Below are 21,417 nucleotides of genomic sequence, written 5' to 3'. Positions count from 1 at the left end.
CGGGGCGGGCGGACCCGCGGCCGAGGGACACCGCCCTTTCCCAGCCTTTCCCAGCGCCGCCGGCGGCCCCTGACCGCGGGAAACACTCCCCCCTCCTCCTCCCGCCGGGCTGAGCCCGGGCTAGGCCGGGCCGGGGGCCGCGGGCAGCCTTGGGGAGCCGGCTGTGCTCCCGGCCCGCAGAGGCCGCCGCTGGGGCGGTGCGCGGCCGTGCGGCGTTTTGGGGCCGGAGCCCGGCGTTTTGACATCCCGGCGCTGGGAAGGGCCGCGTCCCGGCCTGCGGCGGCTGCGGGGGCCCTGCCGGCGGCTCCCGCCCCGGGCCGGGGGACTGGCGGCCGCCTGGGGCGCCCGGCCCTGGCCGCAGGGTCTGCCCAGGGAACGCGGGGCCGGGGCCGCCGGGGGCATTTTTTCGGAGGCGGAGGGACGGCGGCGTGAGTGAATTGAGACAAAGAGCGAGGAGGAGGAGGAGGAGGAAGGAGAGGACGCTCGGACTCGGCTACATTCCTGTGCAGAGAAAGGCGGGAGGCGGTGTTAGCCCTTTACGGACAGCTGGGTCCGGCGCTGCTCTCAGCTGCTGCCGGCGTATTTACAGCCGGCTCTCCCGGCCGTGGGAGGAGGACGGAGGAACAACCATGTAAGTTCCCAATTGCCGGGGGTCCTGTGAGAAGATGGGGGATGCCGCAGACGCCAAGGAGATGAGGAAGACTTTCATTGTTCCTGCCATCAAACCCTTTGACCATTATGATTTCTCCCGAGCGAAAATCGCCTGTAATCTGGCCTGGCTGGTGGCCAAAGCCTTTGGGACAGGTAGGTGGCGTCTCCTTCTTCCCTTTCTTTGATGCTGGTTCCTGCTTGGTTGCTTCGCTACTGAGGACGTGCGAGCCATTCCCTGAGGAGCTGAGAAGGGGGGGAGATGTGTGGGAAATGCTTTTGGTCTGTTCCCTTATCCTTAAGATCTCTGACCTCTTGTGAGGTTTTTTGTTTTTCTTTTGCTTTTCCTTAATTACACTTAATCTTTTTGGAGTAGTCCCACTGTTTCCATCAGCAAGTAAATTTTGTGTATTGGCGCTCATTTTGTTTGAGTGAATCGATCTCTGTAAATGGTATTTAATTTTTTACTCTGGTCACACTTCTACAATGCGAAAAAAACCCCAGCAATCCACGTTTGTCTGTCATCTTGAAATTATCCCTGGTGTTGCTTAGGAGCAGAATCGGGGGCTAGCAATGGAAATGGTGCGTGCTCTTAGTTCTGACATGTGTGACAGTAGCCTGTAGCCATTTGAGTGGGTAAGCATTAAGAAGGGTTTCAGCGAAAAGAGCATTTAGTGCCAGGTTTTGGCCCGCACAATACAGAAGGCTCTCCTTGTCTGTAAGTGTAAATGGAATCGATTTGTAATGCTTCCAAAAGGCATCAGTGCTCTGTCGTTGAAAACCTTGGACCTTGAGGAATACCAGACCTATTATTCTGTGCCTGAAATATTATTGGGCCTTGAGGAATACCAGGCTTGCAGAGGTTTTCTGAGGGAAGCATTTTGAAAATTTACCAAGCTGGGGGGTTTTTGTTTGGGTTTTCTATGTTTCTTTGGGAATTTGTTTTTAGTTTTTTTGTTTGTTTGTTTGTTTGTTTTTAATTTATTTTTTAGCTTTTTGGGGGGAGGTGGGGTTGTTTGCTTGTTGTTTGTGGTTTTTTGCTTTAGTATAGCTGTAGTATTGTAATAATTTAATCTTGATTAAAAATAATGGGGTTTTTTTGAAAGGTGAGGTAGATATCAACAATCATTACTTTTGCCCCTTTTTTTATAAAATGACAGGACAAGGTTCCTCATTATGGAGTGTTGCACCTTTTACATTTAGGGCCAGGGTGCTGTTATGTATTTAGCCAGGGTTAGCATGTATTTAGCATGTCTTTATGGGACATGCTTCTGGGAGCTTATAATATTTGATGCAATGCTTCCAAAAAGCCACTTTTGAAGTGCTTGAATCTGGTGAAATGTCAGTGAGTGCATCACTTCAAAAAGAAAGAAAAGATCAAAATATTGTTTCCATATAAAGATTTGTCGATAGACTCTACTTGCTTTTCTTTGTGAAATCTGGACAAGTAATATTTTGATACATGGCGTTATTAGCTATGCAGGTGTGAGAGGTAAAACAGTAGAGAAAATTCTTGGAAGTACCTAATTGAACGTTTTCAGAGATCATTATATTTTTAGGTAGCTTGGTTCTATAGGCTCTACTCATAGGATTCTGAGTGTACAATGCTTGTGCAATTATGTAACCCAGCCTTCTAACCTGAAAACTTTTTTCTACTGGAGTTTGACAGATTCTCAACCTATGGTTGAGATATCTTGGTTTATACTGGTTGAGTTTCTACTGGATGTGTAAAGCCACTTGCAGGGTACTTTTCTGCTACTTTTTATAGCAAGTGTGATCCAAAACAAATTTCTTTTTTTTCCTTTCATGACTGGGGTTGTTCTGAGATGCTCAAATGAAACATGATTAGAGGGAATAATAATTGCTCCATCTGCTCTCTAATCTCTGCAGTAATGTAACAGTAGGAAGAGAGGTAAGCACACACGTTTGTTGTGTGTATTTCTGGTCCCAGTTCTTCCACTAGGTTGATGGAACTAGAAATGTCAAAGAAAAGTTTGGCTGAAGTAGGGAAAGACAGCATACAGGACTTGCATGTCTGCAGTACAAATGCTTCCTTTATACTTGGAGTGAAACAGAAGAACTGGCCTTCACCTTTTCCAAGAAGGAAGGAAGTTTGGGTTTGTTAAATTATTTTAGTTCTTGGGAATAAATCACAGCCTCAGTCGTGTCTTCTAACTATTGCTATATACATTTGTACAGAGGAAATACAAAGGATGATTAGTGTGTTTATGAGTGCCGCATTTTATTTCTTTTTTTATGCTCTAAGTATTGAAGTTCCCAAAGCCTGCTAGGGAAAGTGAATGTTTTTTCCCTACTGTATGTGAAACAAAGTAACGCAGGTCGGTCACTTTCATAAAGGAAAAACATAGGTTGTTACAATCATGTATCCATTAAAGAAAACAAAATCTTTATGTATCAAAAGAATACATCTTTCAGTGGATGGCTTTCACAGTCTTAAAACCATATTTCAATGCAATCAGAGCTGTGGATACAGCTTGACTACCTGTTGTGGATTTGCTCTTGCAAAAAGACTTGGAAATAGGTACTGTTCATGAACATTAGTAATGACTTCTGGTGTTTCATTGATACCTGGGTCCAAAAAACTGAGAGACAAATTTTCTATTGCTATTGTCCTTGGTAAAACTGCAAGTGTAGAGTTTGGCCCACAACACAGGCAGGTCAAAAGAAGTTGCCCTATTAGTGAGGTGTCATAAGACAGTAAGAATGTACTTACAGTCATGTTGAAGGCATCTTATATGAAGAATTGTTTAAGGAATACTAATTGAAGAAGGAATTCATATTTAAGTGTTGAGGGTGTGTAGGATTTTGTGCCTTGGTGTTTTGCTGCAAGACTGTATATAGGTGTTAGGACATGTCAGATTCAATGTTTTGTAATAACCAAATTGTTTAAGTGACACAACTTGCAGCAACTGAAAGGGGGAAAATTAACAAGTGTGAAGTGTAAAAGGAGAATGTTTGACCTTAGAAATTAAATCTGCAAATACTTAATTTCAGCCTTGTCTCCCAATGCTGGTAGTTAACCATTTCAGTATAGAAAAATTTCTTCCCAAAGAACTGGATGAACTGTATGGAAACTATAACCTTCAACTTAAAAGTATGATGGGACTTACTTCATAGGAGCAAGTTGAAAAATGTCTTCATATTGTGGCAGTCTGTGCTCTTTTTTTTTTTTTTCTAAAGCAACAGAAGTGGGTTTCACTATTTTGAAACGTGAAGGTTTTGCCTTCTCAGTCTGCTATAGTAATAGAAAATATGCCTGAAAATTTTGTTATCCATCCATGCTGGACAGGCTGATCTAAATATACATCATTCCTGACAGATGTTTGTTTAGCCTGTTTTTTGAAAATCTCTAATTATAGACTTTCAACAGTACGTCTTCTAGTCAATTTGGAGCATATTTATTTTTAGATGTTTGAACAGAATCTTGATGTCTTTTGCTGTGTTGTTAAGCCATTACTTACCCTCTTCCTGATGCTTTTGAGAATGGTGGGCACCTTTATGTTTTTAGAACACCTTTCATATAATAAAAGCAATATCTGTTATGTTGTTTAGATAAAATAGACTTTTTTTACTTTTTTTTCTTTTTTGCAGGTCAAACTTTTTTTCTCTGTGTGTTTATTAGGGGTTGGGGGTTTTTTTGTTTGGTTGGTTTTTCATAGAATTTTTTCCTGTGGTTGATTTACATGAGCTCTGTACTTAAACTAGATCTGTTGGTCCAGCTAAACCATTACCAATACAAGGTAAATTTAAAAAAGTATTTCATATTTCCAACATATAATACTCTGATTTATTCACTAAAATATGATGTTTGCCATTTCTGCATCAGCCTAGAATTGTTGACTCATGCAGTCTGTGATTCACTGTAGCTCTATCTTTCTCTGCAGAGCTGCTGCCTACTCAGTTGTTCCCATCTTATAATTGTACTGTTGTAGGTTCCTGCTTTGCAGCTATTCTTACATAACTGCATCCTATTTTCAAACCACTCCTTCCACTTATCAAAATCATCTTGAATTATAATTTTGTCCTCCAAAGTGCTTTCAGTTCTTTTGTAGCTTGGAATCACTTCTCTACAACCTTGTCTAGTGTGAAGAAAGATGTGAGTTCTTGAACCTGGAAGTACATGTTCTTCCCATTTGGTAGAGGACATCTGAGTACTCTTGGAAAATGGTTTTTCAAACAGCTTTTCATCCAATTTTTAGTTACAAAGTTAAGAGTATATCTGTGTCTGATTTTCAGAAAAATATGGGAACAGTTTTAAATGGAGTTAAATCTGTTGCTACTTTACTATCCATACAACATATTATTCTGCTTCAGTAATACATTTAACTGGTTAGCATGAGATTTTTAATTTTTTCTTTGGATAGGAATAAACTAAAAGCAAGATGAAAGTCTGAGCAATTATCCTAAATATTTTTGTGTTTTCCAAAGTTAAAATAAGACAGTCTGTATACCTTTTAACCTTAAATTTAACATTAAATTTATTCTTTATAGGTGTTTGAAGCAATAGATTACAATTGCATCATCTGCAAGTAAATATTACCCAAGAAACTTAAAAATAGCTTTCTCCTGATGATTAATGTTTTCAGAATTCGTATGTGGCTACTTAACTGCTTTTTGCCCATGTTGCCATTGGAACCATGAAGGCAGGAAATGAACAGTGTATCTGACAGAAACAAGTTGCAGCTAAATACTCTCATCTGTTGTGTTGGGTGTTGCAGAACTCATTTTAATCTTTTTCTAGCAGAAGTAATTTCTCCGCATGTATTCAGTCTGGCAGTAGCAAAACCTTGTAGAAGGGTTTGGAGTTCAAAAACCAATGTTTGAGGTTCCAGTGAGAATTTTTTTTATATAGATTTCCTTACCTCTCTGAAACAGTTGCTGACAAATTGACACTTCAGTCAGTCCTACTAAAATCAGTGGATTAGAAGATCATCTACTGAGATGTTTTTACTTTACTTCCACCTTTTGGAAGGTGGTTGTACAAATTGACACTTCAGTCAGTCCTACTAAAATCAGTGGATTAGAAGATCATCTACTGAGATGTTTTACTTGGAAGGTGGTTGTGTCACTCCTTTCTTAGAGCACATTTGTAACATAGTTTAACTGTAGATCGCTTTTTTTGACGTAAATACATAAAATTGTCTGAACTTCTGGCTCTGTTAGGTTTGGCAGAGTCCTCTGAAGTCGTGCTGTGCGTGTACAAATGTAAAGGAAGGTGATCAGTGAGGGGACAGTTGCAGGATTGGCAGCTTTCAATGGACCTCCTTTGGGATGTGGAATCTGTTCTTCCAATTACTCCGTGCCTTTGAGCCTGTTTGCCTTAACAACTCCAAGTGCTTGTCTGCAGAATGTAACAGATCTGACAGAGAGACTGTAGCCAAACACTCACTGATTTCAGGTGATGAGATTAAATGTATTTCTTCTCCCTATACCTGCTTTCTCTTTCTATTTTTTGACCACCATTGCAGTTACTATTGAATATATGGTTTAAAATTTTCCCCTTCAACCTACGATTTGGGGTCATCTGTTGTGTTACCTGAGTGACTCCATGTTCAAAGGTGGCTCTCATTCAAACTTGAAGAGTATTTTTATGCTGTTGATCAGGAATGTGTCACTCTTTCAATAAGATATTAATTTCCATTCTACAGCTAGCACAACTGGATACAATTCCACTCCTGAAATTAGTAACTTTTAATACTTGCTCTGCTAAACCAAGAGCTCTAAATGATCATTTTTGCTGATAATTCTGGAAAATGAGGATAGAAGTGAAAAATTCTCAAGACTTCATAAGAAAAGTAGAGTGAGTTCTTCCTCCTCCCCCTTCCTTTTTATTTTGTGCAATTGGACAATACATTATTACTGCATCAGGTGGTTATAATAAACATTTCTGCTACAGTATTGAAATGTAATGTTTTAAGTCTATTTGCCAGAGGTATAGTCCTAGCTGCTTCTAGATGTTTTATTTATTCAGTTAGAAGCAGTCTTACACTAAGAGAACCTGTAAGCCAGACACCAAAGATGTGTCCATTCACATCTATCTACTTATGGCTGGCAAAAAGTTTTCTTTGGCTTAATAAAGTCTAGTAGAAAGTTCAAGAAATGTTTATTTCTAATTTTCTGAAACAGCTTTTTCCATGCTCCAAAGGATATTTAAATCATATCTTGTCTGTAATAGTTATCAAGGTGCTGTGATAGGATTATAATTATACTATTGTCTTTACATTTCTTATGACTTGCCTCTCCCAAAAATAAGTTCTGAAGGCATTTATGCTAATGCAAATTGATCCCCTTATTGGCAGGGTTAATTCTAAGTAATTATTTTGTGTATTAAAACTTGAATCAATACACGGGTTTTAGTAAATTAGATGCTAATCTTTCCATTTTAATAAGAAATGCCAGTACCAGACACATTCTGTAGGTTTTGTGAGGAGCACTTCATGTTGTGCTACTGAAGGCAGAATATTGGATGGGATAGCCACTTAGTGTGACAATTAATAGAGCATTTCTGATGTGATTTGTAGTGTTCAAAGAACAACTGAAGTCTGGTTAGACTGTGAAAGTAGAGCCTCTCCATGTTTTTTTCTTCAATGTTTTGGGGTTGGTTTGTTTCTGGGTTTTGAGGGGTTTTTTAGGGTTTTGTTTGGGTTTTGTTTTTTAAATTGTTTTAGTTTGAGGTTTGTTTTTTGTTTGTTTCCTTTTTTTGAATGAGGAATCCCTTTTAAGTGCAGAACAGCTGTTGAAGCAGTGGATAATGGTGGATATTTATGTAGCATCTAGAGGCAGGAGGGTAAGATCTGTTTATTCATAGTACTTCTATGATGCTAAATTCAAGAATCTCTTGAGTTCATCTTAGCAAGGTGGACAAAGCTAAGAATGGTTATACTGAGGTTGAGTGTGCCATGAATTGAGTGTTGGCCTTTCAGATACTTGTCTCTAGACAGAAGTACACCTACAGCCTGCTAGCCAAGAACAATGGAATTGGCAGACTGATTCAACAAACAAAAAAAAAATTATTTTGGAATCTCTACTATCTTATTTTGTTTTCCACTTCCTGATTAAAAGTCTTGTTTCTTTATGGTGTCTCCAAAATAAAACAGTAAATTGAAATGTCTCCCTTTTCTATTGAGTCCACTAAAAAAAAATCACCAGAAGTTAAATGATGAAATTCTGTTTTCTCTGACCTGTTTTCAATTCTTGGACTCTTGATTTCTGTGCAAGCTCTGCTTTCTTGTCCAGATTGTAAATATGGCAGCAGAATCCTCGTTGGCAAGTGGGAGTCTGAATGAGGTAACTTGACACAGTCACCACTTGGCAAAAACACACCTTGCTGACCTGCACAAAACCATCAAGTCCATTAAGATTTGGCATACATTCATCTGCTGGTTTGCACTAGAAGGTGGTTGAAGGTATTAGAATGTTCATTAAATAATTCTGTATTATATCTCGGTCTTCTACAAATATTTTTTTCTTCTTAATGTCTTTGTGCATTGACGTCAGTAACCTGTAGAGAGGAAGTTTTCTAGATTGCAGCTTAATGTTGCCTTGTGGCTCCCAAAAGGGATGGCATCATTTAATTAGAAAGCCCATGGCAAAATATTTTAACTTGTTTTGTTGTCCTCAGGAATTTAAAAAACCTATACAAACAAACAACATGGAGACCTTGTTGACAAAGACTTCTGAGCTTTTGGACATTCTTAAGACAAGCATTCATAAATCAGAAGTTGTTCACTGATATAAACTTGAAAAACTCAATAGTTGTGTAAAGAATTGTATTCATCTCTGTGGAAGCATGGAGATTTTACAGAAAAAAAAATTTTTTTTTAAAGAATATATAGACTTTTTGCATTAATACCAGCAGCTTTATCCAAAGAACAAATTCATACTGTCTTCCAAGGAGTAATTCATACCTGACCAGGAAGGATTTCTTATAAAGCAACTTTTAAAGGTAAATTCAGTAGTCTTATGCATGAATTAATTTTAGACCATTCCTTCCCTTTAAAATGATCTGTTGAAATGGAAAATTAAGTTGCATTTCTGTCTCACAGTGCGGAGTGTTCTGGTTTTGTCTGGAATAGAGTGAATTGTGTTCCTGGTAGCTGGTGTAGTGCTGTGTTTTGGATTCAGTGGGAGTGCACTGTTGATAACACTCTGGTGTTTCAGTGGTGCTCTCTCTAAGTCAAGGACTCCTCCGTGCCTGGTGCCTGCAGCGAGAGGTGCAGGAGGAGCTGTGGGGGAGCGTGGCCAGGGCAGCTGAGCTGAGCTGAGCTGCCACAGGGCCCCTGCAGACCGTGGTGCTGTGCTCAGCATCAGCTGGGGGAGCTGCCTGGGAACGGGCTGTCTCTCTTCTTCCCTTTCATTGTTATTACTGTTATAATGTTTTACTTTATTTCAATTATTAAACTGTTTTATCTCAGCCTGCAGGATCTACCTTTTCCCACCTCTCCTCCCTGTCCTCCCATACCAGCAGGGAGAGTGGGGTAAAGAGCAAGCAGCTGAGCAACTTAGTTGGGGCTGGGGTTAAACCACAACAGGGAACAATAATTATCCTGTGTTTGTTTTAAAGCTTTGAATAAGCTCTTAAACTTTTAATTTTTTTTCTTTCTTCTCTAGAAAGAGCATCTGCATGACTTTTAATTCCTTGATAATTTATGAAAAATTACCTGAAGATATGTTGATTACTTTTTTGAAATTAGCTTGGTGGTTAAATTTGAGTTACAGTTTTGGGCTAATGTGGTATTATTTCTTTTTTGTTCTTTTCTTTGTGTCTTGAACTTGCCCATTAGCTTCATCTATTCTCTTCATAGTACAATATTTACAGATTTCAAAATGTCCAGATTCTTTCCAAAGCTGTGGTCCTGCTCACAATTCTAGGAAAAAATAGGGTGGTCATCTAGTTCAGCTTCCTCCTCCAGGAAGGGCCAGCCTCAGTGCTAGGAGAGGTTTCTCAGTGCCTTGTTCTGGAAGTCCCCGTGGATGGCAGTTTCACAGCTGGGTCCCCAGGCAACCTGTGCCTGTGTTCTGGAGGTCTCTCTTGAGAAACTTTTCCCTTGCATCAGCCTGTGACCGCTGCCTTTTATCCAGCTCCATGTTTGCAAGGCCTGTTGGTGCTGGCAGGGTGCAGGCAGATCCTGCCCCTTGTCTCCAGCTCTGTCCCCAGCTGGTGTCACCTGCATTGCATGTGTTCAGCTCACTGCACTCACTGTCCCCATACACCCCTGACATAATTACCGGGGATTTCAAGGTCGATGGTGCTTTATGGCAACATGTGCAACAAGGTGTTTCTTTTAAAACGGGTCATTTGCCTCAGAGTTTAATCTCGAAAGATTCCTCTTTGTCAGCTGGGCACAGACTGGTAAAATGCGCACAATGAAGATTAGTGTTAAGATTCTTCTCTGCCTAGCAGAGCCTGTTTAACAATCTCTAGTCCTGACAGAATTGTTAATAAAGGCTTTTGACCCTGCTGTTTGTTCTGGTAATCTGCTGAGAGCTGGATGGAGCCTTGAAATTCCGTGCCACAGGACTCCAGAGGCAGCACATGCCAATTTCTACTCTGAGATAGTTTTCTCTGTCTGTTACCTATCTGCTGTGGGGGTTTTTGTTTCATTTTTAAACTCTTAACGTGAAAACACAGCTTGAATCTTCTATCAAGAGCTATTCTATTATCAAACAGTTTAATATATGTTATGAAGTGGGGAAAAGTGCCATGTTTCTGCCTGTGCAGAGGGAAGTCTGACAGGAATTTTTTGTAAAGAATTCTGATCTTGTTGCACTAGAGATTTCTTGTTTGTGTGCTTTCACATTTTTTATAAAGTCAGAATATGCCTGTAGCCACAGCTTCTCTTCCTAGCCCTTCATTTCCTTATTTTATTTTTCTAATACATTTATTTTTCTGATTTTATTTTTATGAAGGCCAATGAGTTTCTTTTCCACATTTATTTTTGTGTACGCCAATGAAGTAAAAGAAATGGCATGCATGTAATTTTCTTTTTTTCTATATTTTCAGAAGCAGAACTAAGCTTTATAAATAATTCTATTTGCCTCTGCTAGTCATCATGTTGATTTTTTTTTTAACTGTATTGAGTTTTTAATTACTAAATCCCAGCAGCGGATGTCATTCTTTCATGATAAATGTATTTATTGCATCTTGTCACTTCAGGATGTGCTTCAGTGGTACAGAGGATGAGAATTAACAGGCATTGGGTTTGTTATTTACTGTCTTGAGATTTCTCTTCTGGCTCAAATTTTCAGACTTGAAATCTGTCTTTGTCTTCAGTGAATCTGAACCACAGAGTATGTGACTTCTGTTTGAGTGTAGCTAAGTACTCCTGCTTCAAGAGGGGTTTTTTTTTTCATATAAGAATGGGGCTTTTTTAAGTCTTCTAAGAAATTACTTTTGTCTTTATCTGTTCCTCCCTGCTTCCCCCCACTCTCATTAAAATTCTCATCTGCTTCAAAACAGGGGTGTATGGATTTTGCTTTGGGTTTTTATTTAGTTGGTTGGTTTGGGTTTTTGTTGTGGGGTTTTTTGTCTTTTTCAAAAGCAAAATCTGCTGCCTGTGCATTGTGAGATATTTACAAAAAAAAAAGTTTTCTAATCCTTTCTAGCTTGAAGAAATAGCATAAAGATGCTTTAAGAGTAGGCATTTGGAATTGTAGAGGATAAAGTCCTGATGAGAATTGAGCTCCTGATACTGAAGACACATTAGGGACTTCAGAAATACCAATAATATTTAAATAGTGTGTGGACAAACAGGGAAAAGAAAGAAGGTCAGGTAGAATTAAGATAGATAAAAGCAATAACTGAGGAAGCAGGTATCTGGCAGCTCTGAGTTCCTCAGAAATGCTTTGTGTTGGACTGGATGACTCTGGATCCTGTAGTCAGTGGATGAAGTTGGGAAGTGGAAGAGAAGATGGAAATATCTCCTGATACCGGTAGATATTTGAAGTTGGGAAGTGGAAGAGAAGATGGAAATATCTCCTGATACCGGTTTTATTTTATTTTTCGTTAGCAGTTTTATTATCATCTTGTAAAAAAGTAGGCTTTTTTACGAGATGATAATAAAAGGCATTAGATTTGTGTTTTAAAGGGCAGAGTAGTTGTGCTGATGGTATATTTTGATCTGTATTCTAAAGCAGAGCTGTCAGTTTTCTTGCCAAATTTAGGCTCACGGTTCAAGCAAATGACAAACTATATCTCTTTCCCTTGATACTCTGAATTGGCAAAAGAAGCAGCAATATCTTACCCTTTCCTACCATCCTTCTAGCATTTAAAGCATGTGTTAATATTTCTTTCACTTTTTGCTCTCTACAAAGCGTGTCTTCCCTCACAAGTAGAAGACAGCTGGCACCTTCCAAAGCCCATAATGGAAGCACATGAACTGCAATAGAATATGTATGAGGAAGGAGATAATCTGTCATTATCTTGTGATGGCATGTTCTGGTTTTTCTCTCTTCTCCTGCTCCACCCTTACTGGGCTGTTTACTCCAGACTGATTCAAACCTTGTCTGTTTAGCCATTTATCCAGCTGAAGGCAAAGGGAATAGCAACTTAGAGTTGCATCACTGCTTTCCTATGCACTTATTTTTTCTTCTAGCAATTAAATAGACTTTTTGCATTTGGACTCAGGAAAAGAATCACATGCTCTTTATCCCATAAATGTTGTTGGCTTAACTAATTTTGCAACAATAGAGAATGAAAGTCTTCCAGGAGGAAAATGAAGCATCTTGCAGTGTGTATGCCTGAAAATCTGAAAGTTATTTTCCACTTGACTCATGATTTAATTTAATTTGATCTAATACCATATTTAATTAATTTATAGTTGTTACATTTGTGGTAGACAATTATAGTCTGCCTGTACTGTATTATGTACAGTACATGAAAAAAAAAATGTTGGATTGCCTTGGAATGCTAATTTTGGAGTTAAAATCTCAGCATAGGTTTGACAAAATCTTGCGTAGCTTTCTGTGGGTGCTAAGCCAGCTTGCTGATAAAGAAGGAAAACCACAATTTTAAGGGAAGTCAATAACACAACAAGGCAAATAAGAATTCAGTATTTTGCCAGAAAGAAAGTGATATTTTTTATTCTTTCTCCATTCTTCTAATTTTGGTCAAAAGCCAATGTATTTATGCTTAACTGCTGGATTGTCATAATTCTGTGATGCATGACCTTTGAAATAAACAGTATAGTAATCAAAATTCTCCTGCATATACAGAAACTAGAAGGCTGCATTTTGTCTTGAATTTTTCCGTGCTGAAACATAATGTTTTAGTTCCATTTTGTTGTTGTAATAGTGTCCAATGTTTGTATTTAAATGGATGTTCTGCCTTTTTATGTCTGACCTATATAATATTATGCCAAAGGAAATGAGAATGTTTGGGCATGTATTTGGAGAAGCCAAGAAATTTTAATATAATGATGATGTAAACCACATATTGGTCTTCTGTCGTGCCTTTGCAGTGTGAGAGACTTTGAATTTTTCTCAAGTTTCTATTTATAGTTCAAATATTTCCTTTGTCTTAATTTTTTCCCAGTATTTCATAATATAATTGCTGGTATAGACTTTGGCCTCCCCTTGGTTAAGCTTTCTTTAACATAATTTTGAGTCCACTATAATTTTTAAAAATCCCAATACTCCAGCTGTCCTTTCTGATACTGACTTGTGCTCTCTGTTTTGTAGAAAATGTTCCAGAAGAGCTCCGAGAGCCATTTTACACAGACCAGTATGACCAGGAGCACATTAAACCACCTGTTGTTAACTTGCTGCTGTCTGCCGAGCTCTACTGTCGTGCTGGGAGCCTTATTCTCAAGAGTGATGCTGCAAAACCACTTCTAGGTCATGATGCTGTTATACAAGCCCTGGCACAAAAAGGCCTTTATGTCACTGACCAAGAAAAGTTGGTGACCGAGCGAGATCTTCACAAAAAACCAATTCAGATGGTGAGTGTTCCAAGGCTGTGTGTTACATCTCTCCATTTGTGTACTCCCAGTACCTACAGATCTGTCTTTTAAAATGCACCATTATGTTGAAGTGTTTTTCACAGGAGTTCAATGGGATTCATCACTGGGAAGTTTATAATTGTTTTGGTTTAGGGTTATGTTTTTCCTGTCAGCAGCTGTCAGTACAGGTGTATTTCTTCTGTATTAATGCTAAAATACACCTATCTTCCTACTTAGTTAAAATGTTGCATTTTTAAATATAGCAGTGACAGTATGATCACTTTGATTTCAGTTTTACAGCACTAACTGTAAGTGAATATTTTTGTGTTAGAAAAGTTTGAAAACATAATTCTTGAGCAGAAATCTTTGGTTAAAAGCTTGAAAAAAAAGTTTTAATGGCAGGCAATTCAGCCTAATAACATTGAATAGTCACCTGTTGCACATTATGTCAATGTAAAACACGCAACAAAAAATATGTCTTTGCTTTATATAACTGCTAATTAAAACATTAGTTCAAGTGATGAATGATTCTATTAGTAAGCTTCTAAGTCATGGGTTTTCTGCTTTGTTTGGAGCTGAGTTATAAAAAATTACTGTCTACATATGTTTGTTTAGCAAATGGCAGTATGATAGAATAAGATGCTAATTCACTTAATTTAAAGTGAAATATTTAAAATATTCACCTTTTTATATTTGTATTTAATATAGAGAATAAATTAGGTAAACAGAGTATTTGTGGTCAGTGATCTGTAGCTGCCTCTAGAATGAAGGTTTGTGGAAATGAATATAACTATGGTGATCTTAGAGGTGTTTTCCAATCTAAATAATTCTATGTTTCTAAGTGATGAAAAAATTTGCAGGATACTTGCAATACTTGTGGGTGGTTAGGAGTGTTCCTAACGTTCACAGAAGTCCAAGTGTTTACAAACTTTCTGAGTGTTTGTGTTTTTGCAGAACTTGATTCTGTTCTTGCTTCTGAAGGAAAATAAGGTTAATGACTTGCATTTATGAGCCTCTGGTTACTCCATTTGATTCTTTTAATGTGTTCCCTGTCTAGAGTAGTTGTAGGAGTTATGTTTTCCCAGAGTTCCCAGCTGAAAAAAAAGGTGTCAGTATTACCTAGTTTGGCTTGCTGATGTTTGATTTCGTAATTCATATTGCTTAAAATGCATTGCAGTAGTCATTTTCTATTTCCCCCATGCTTGTGGGGCTGTTTGTGTTTTCCCAGTGTTGTTTAGGTATAGTCAGCAGGAAGTTATTGACACGTGAACATCACAGGAGCTGATGTCCCCAGGTTCCTGCTGTGCCCAGGGCACTGGTCCCCCCTCCAGCACCAGTAACAGATGGGTGCACTGTTGATGTTGTCAGTTCTCAGGCAGCTGGGCTGTGACAAGGACAGGAAACACAACTGCCTTGGGCAGAAACACAGCCTTGTCCAAAACAACTGCTACCAAAGAAATGGCTGTGAAGCTGTAGTGTTCTTACTAACATCCCAAGCCCGAGAGTTTTACTTTGTCAAACTCTTGTTCCTATGCAGGTTCCTAGCAGCAGCATTCTGTTTTAATTGGAAAGCCTCAACCCTTTTCCTTATTATACTATTAGTAAAGTTGGCAGAGAACTTCAAATCTGGCTGTTGCAGTATTGACAGTCTTTTCCCTTGATGCCTTCCAATACACTTTCCTATTATTCCATATGTCAGTCTTACAAATTTAAATGTATATCCTGTTTTAGAGCATGGAATAATTTTTCTTTTTCAATTATGTGGAACAGAAAGTTTTCTTTTGTAATTAACACATATGTTCCTCTAGTAGACCAGATTGTGTTAAACCCATGTAAAATGTACTTTTGAGTAATTTAATAGAACATAGTATGGTTGTCATTCCCTTTGCTAGCTTGTCTTCTCCAGAAATAGGAGAAAGATGTTGGTGTTCATTAGTGGATATTTCTTGTTACCCTCTCAGATGTACTGTACTTCTTCTAGCTGAAAAGGGGCGAGTTACAATATAAAATAGAACTACGGAAAGAGATTTGAGTATGGAATGTTTTAATTTTCCACGTGTATTGTAACGTGTGTAGCTGTGGCCAGCAGACTTGGAATTCCTTGGCTGGATGTTTGCACAGTGACGTCTGTGGGGATTAGTTGTTGACTTAGTTCACATGTGACTATTTAATGAAGTAGGCATTTTGGTCTTCTCTCTCTTAGGTGGAACTTTTCTTGGAAGCACCTTGCATATTTAAGTCTGAAAAGTCTAGCAAATGGATGTGCTGCTTTGTGCTGGGGGATAGATGGCTCTTTGCTTGGCAGTCACACCTGCCTTGGCTGCATTGCTATCTCATTTGAGAGGCTGCAGGTGCTGGGTTTGTGTTTCTCTGTGTGTGTACATACATAGGTGGATGCATGTATCCAGATCAGTTGCCCTGGTGGATGGGGTAGGAAAGAGGCACTTGTGAAATAAACCCGTGGCAGCAAAGGCTTCTGTTAACGCCTCCCCTGTATGGTCTGATTAATTCTTTTTCTCATGTTTGGTTTGTTCACGCCTCCTATTTCATTTCTGGTGAGACCAAAAGCTAGGTTCTTCAGTGGTATCTCAATTTCTATTTTCCAGGTATTGCAAGATATTAAACCTTAATTCTATGTTTATTGTTGTTAACTGTGTTTGGTAGGATCATCCTGTTTTTAATTTTGGTAGGGGAGCAAAAGAACCAAACAGCACATTATTTCTCTTCTGGTTGAAATGTATATGGTCTTGGTTCTGCTCTGCTAGACTTCAAACAGTGCAGAAATAGCCTAGAGCTTGGAATTGAAAGTGTTGAAACAAGAACCAGAGTATTTTTCTCCTGGAAATTATACTTTTGTACAAAAGGAATTATCTGATGTTTCAAAAGTTTCTGGAAGCTAAGTTGTAAAAAAATTTGCAAAGATATTTATGTCAGTTGGCAAGTTACAATTGTATTTTCAAAAAATCTGCCTTCAGCAAGCACCCCCATATGGAAATGTGATATTTTTGACCTGCTATAGAAATCAGAAATAGCATAAGAATTCAGCATGATTCTGATAGTAATGCAATAGTTTTCTAATGCTTATGCATAGATCATAGAGTATTCAAGTCAAACTTAACTTTGTTTTTCTATGCTGATGTATTTTTTTAAATTTTGTATTTCCTTCATAACCCAAACTGACTTAAACCTTCAAGTGTCAGATCCACAAGAGGAAGGCAATTTGGATTTTTTCATATTTTTTCTCATATAAGCATTTAATCTTTTTGTTTTAAAAACATATATCTGTTCTTACAGGATAAGTTGGAGGAGACTTTTATACATTTTCCATTGTAACAAGAATTTTATATTAACTGAATAATTTATTTTCCATGTCAAATCATTTTACAAGAATTCTGATTTTTAATCAGGCTGATCACTTGGTATTCATATGGTCTCTTTCAATTTGCTTCACGTGCAGGGAAGAATAAACAGATTCAGAGAGGAATTAAGAAATGCTTTCCTTCCCTCAAGTCCCTGCAATGCACTTCTGCCATGTGGGGAAAGTAATTAAAAGATCAGCATCTCAGTTCACTTTGCAGGGAAACTGAAGTTGCATAACTACCCCAGCAGTGGACTTCTGTCCCTAATGTGACAGGGCCAAAACTATCTAAATTTCTAGCTTGAGGAGTAGTAATGTAAAATCTTGAATACTTGTTTAAAGCCAGTGTTGTCAGGGGGTGTAGAGATACAGTAATATTACAGATTTTTACTAAATTTGCAGAAAAATCTATTTGCCTAAGCTTATTATTATATATCGATAGAACATTCTTAGCTGACTACAAAAAATAGTTATTAACTTGCAAGGCATTTGAAGATATTTAATTCTTAAATAAAATTTAGCGACTGGAAAAAGGTTAGTGTATAAATATCCAAGAAAATATGCCATACAAATATTTTTTTATATTTTCAGTGTGGGAAAGTGTAAAAGCCATGCTAAGCCTAATATAATTGAAAAACATAACTTTTGTCAAGAGTTGACTTCTTAATTCAGAAAAACAGTGTTGCAAGAAAGTTAACCAGCTGAGCAGCTGCTTCAGACTTACACCCATGTATAATTACTGTCATTAATTAGGTAACACCTAAATCCTTCATAAAATGCTACAATTTTCAGTCAAGATGGAATGGGAATGAGAGGCTCCTGCAAAACCCCAGCAGTAAGTCCATAATAGCTGTTAGGAATCAAAATTGCTGCTTTCTTAATTCTGAGCTATTATTTGTGTGTATGGGGTTTAAATATAAAAAGTAGTGTGCTGTCATGCAAGTTGTATATCCATTTAGCTGCAAATTGCCTTCTTCCTTGAAGACATCTTGTGAGGAAGTCTGGCAGTAATTTCTCTGTAGCAGTTTGTGAATCTGGACTGTAACTGAGGTGTAATTAGGTGTGCCTGTATTAGCTGGTTAGCAGTCAGCAGGAGTGCATGTTTGGGGCAAACACCTGGATTTCTTCCAGTTCCTGCTCTCGTGGTTTGCAGTGTGGGGGTGTCTCAGGGAGCACAAATGCAGGTTTTTGAGCATGTAACCTGGAAGCTGGGCTCTAGGATCACACCTATAGTAGCCCACTTGCCAAGCCCATTTCCCAGGACCAGAGCACAGCTGACTGAAGTGAATCCCCTGAGGAGGGAGCAGAGGTGAGTCCAGGGACCTTTGCACCAGTTTTGCTTTTCTGTTGTGCAGAACTGATTGCAGAGTTAATCCAAGCCAGCGAAACTCCTGTGGAAGGCAGGAGAAGTGTGGGGATTGATAGTGCTAGGTGTGTATGTACCCACAGCCAGAACCTGGCTCTCTTTCTGGATGAGATAACAGACACTAAGTGGTTAACTCATCCTGCAATCCAGACTTTTGGTCTCCCTGGCAGACTGCATTCATTGGAAATGACAGTGCCTTTCATCAGCGATGTGTTTCTCCTTGAGGAAGGGCTGCAGCAGCTCACCTGGTTACTTGCAGCTACATGCTGCAGTCTCTGCACTCCCAGGCTGTGCAGCTCCTTAACTCTGCTCTGAAAGCAGCACAACGTGTACTAAGCACTTCACAGAACAAAGAAGTAAGATGTGGTTTTTGCCCTGAAGATTTTTTTTCTGGTTTTAGGCATGATGCAACAAGTTTCCATTCCATGCTATTGTAAATTAGTTATTAGATGAAGACATATAAAAAGAATTTGCAGTTGCTTGACTTGAGCCCATAGATATCATAATTTGTTAGTTAAAGCACCAGATCTAACTGCCTTGTGATATATCTTTGATAGTAATATGTTTCATAGAGGATTAAAATAATAAGCAAATAGAGTGGTGAAATAGAACCTGAGTTCAGTGAGCCTGATGTGCTGTGTAGAACCAGTCTGCTGGGGCTTTGGGCTGGGAAAATGTAATCTTTAGAGGTTCCATATTTTTTGTTAATTTTCTAGTCTCATCTCGTCACACACATTCCTCATAAGGTTCTCATTTGCTTGAAAATAAGGATCCAGTATTTTTGCTGGATTTACTGTGTCAAATAGTCCATCCCACTTCAGTCTGCGCTGTACTAACCCTGTTTGCCACAGCAGTGTTGTGCCAGGCTCCCTCACACACGGGTGCCAGTTCATGCTTGGGCCACAGGAGCTGCTACAGAGCTCATTCTGCACGTACCATTTTAACTTGGAACTTAATGTCCTGTTAGCTTTTTTTCAAGCAATTTTTGTTGACTCATAGCCTGGGTATTTTGTTTTGCTTGCTGCTTGTATTTAATTATGTTTTTCTTGTATGTAGAAAATGCTTTTTTGCGTGTCTTGGGCAGTGTCTTGGGATGTTTTCTGCAGTACATTTGTCTAGAATTTAGTGAGTGCCAAACATGCAGGTTATCAATGTGAGTTATAGGAGGGTTTGTTGTACTTTTGTATATCAATATCAGAAATCTGTGGAAGACTTAGATCACCACAGAGGTCTCTGCAGCATGCTTTGGGTTTTCATGGAATGCTGTCTGCTCAACTTGTGCACCAAGTGTGGCAACTAATGTGGAAGGTAGCAAAGCTACTGACACCAAGTTGTGTCTATAACTAATACAAAGGAGGGATGCTTTCCAGGTCCTTTCCAGCAACTCTACTACTAAAAACCCTAAGGCTTTCTAAAATTTCTCTAGCTTTAATTTTAGTTGTTGTTGTTTGGTGTGTGTATGTGTTTTTGTTGTTGTTTTTCTTTTTTTAATCCAGCAGCCTTAATTTCAGTACAGAAAACCAGGAAGTGTTTTGGTCTTAGGGTTCCAGCACTGTAGCTGGCATTTCAAACTTGTATTACTAAGAATTCTTGCCTAGAAGGTAACTAAATCTGATTGTTCTTTTTAACAGTTCTTGTAGGGTTGATTTCAGCTGTGCAGAGCTGTTGAATAAACTATGCTCCTTGCCTTGAAAGTACTTTCTCAGAACCGCCATAAAATCCCTGATGGATACAGATGTTTACAGAGCTGCCCTTATACTGGCCTTTGCCAGCTGAAAGTAGTAGAAAATATTTAGAAATAGCAGCACATCATACTTAGTCTAATGTAAAATTGTGGTAACTACATTTAATCTTTTACTAAAATGAGGAGAGAATATTGCAATATGTCTTCCAAACAAGATACAAGATCTACTAAATCAAACTGCTGCTTTTGGAATAATGACAGGAAATTAAATGAACCTCAAGAGAAGGTAATACCTCCCAAAGTCAGGCCTCATGCCTCTCATGAGAAAATAAAGCAATGCATTATTGTTGCCTGTTGTCTATCCTGTTCACTTCTTTGCAAAGTAGTTGTTCTTCTGCCTTGAACAAACTCAAGCTTTGAATCAAAGAGCTTCTGATTGTGTTCTTAGTTATTATTCCATCTTGTGGTGCTTTTAACCTGTGGGGGAGGGAGAGGTGGAGAAGAAGGGGGTGATGGTGGTGATTTAATTTTAAAAACCCAAAACAACCACCTGAGAGCAGACCAAAATCCACTCCCGAAGCACAAAAAGAAAACCAGTTAAAAGGAGGAATAAATTATGAAAGAAATATGTCATGAATTAAGCCCATAAAGAATGCAAGATAGCATGTATAAAATGCTTTCTAAAAGGGTCAGGAAGTATTTTCATTAACCTTGAAAGAAGGTCTATTTTGTTAAACACAGTTGAAGAACATTTTCTTCCTGTTTCAATAGCACTGTTATGTAGTGTGGTTTGGCTTTTGGCTGTTGGTTTGCTGCTGTGATCTTTCTTTGTATCTTTAAATATGTGGAAAGGTTTATTTAAATAAATGTTTAGGAATGGTCTTACTTCTACTGGGTTAAGTATATTTTGGAGCATACTGACTGAGCTATTAGGAAAAGAAGTATCTGTGAATTGTTTTACAGACTACCTAGAAGGAATTTCTTCATCAGTTTGTTTGAATCATGGTAAGGAAGAGAAATCCCTTGTACTGGCTAGCACAAAGCTAAAAATCTTCCATGGTTGTAGCAGGCAGTTGAAGAGCACTGCTTTCTTCCTATTATGGAAAATAGTGAGCAGCTTTTAGCAGGAGGTGTGGGTCAGTCATGTAAACATAAGGAGAGCTTCACTACCAGCTCTGTGTAGTACATACACACAGCAACAAGGGGACAAAACCACACTGACTGTTGAAGGAACACAGTTTGTACTCCCCAAAATGCAGCAGCTGCTCCAGTCTAGTACAAAAGAACATTTTGAATCTGCATTTGTTAATCTGCACACATAATCCTGGCAATCTGCCCACCTCTATCAGCAGAGAACACACTCTGTCATCACAGTAGATGTATCATAACAAAATCTTTGTTC

The 21,417-nt window shown here is 38.6% G+C and overlaps 1 protein-coding gene across 4 annotated transcripts in view; it reads left to right on the top strand.

Moving 5' to 3' along the window:
- Nucleotides 1-128: 128 nt before the first annotated feature.
- CAMSAP2 (calmodulin regulated spectrin associated protein family member 2) overlaps nt 129-21,417 on the top strand; it is an 81,205-nt gene continuing 59,916 nt past the window's right edge. For 2 of the 4 annotated variants that reach the window (XM_039726229.1, XM_039726227.1), the window contains exons 1-2: nt 129-804; nt 13,348-13,607. In XM_039726229.1, the coding sequence (XP_039582163.1) occupies nt 666-804; nt 13,348-13,607 (399 nt within the window). In that variant the 5' untranslated portion in view covers nt 129-665. The remainder of the gene's footprint in view (nt 805-13,347; nt 13,608-21,417) is intronic. The other 2 variants (XM_039726230.1, XM_039726228.1) reach the window with 2 other exon arrangements.

This window comes from Passer montanus, unplaced genomic scaffold (genome assembly GCF_014805655.1).
Source record: "Passer montanus isolate IOZ18808 unplaced genomic scaffold, ASM1480565v1 scaffold58, whole genome shotgun sequence".
Taxonomy (NCBI): domain Eukaryota; kingdom Metazoa; phylum Chordata; class Aves; order Passeriformes; family Passeridae; genus Passer; species Passer montanus.
Note: the sequence above shows the minus strand (reverse complement) of the source record. Positions and strands in the feature narration are given on the sequence as shown.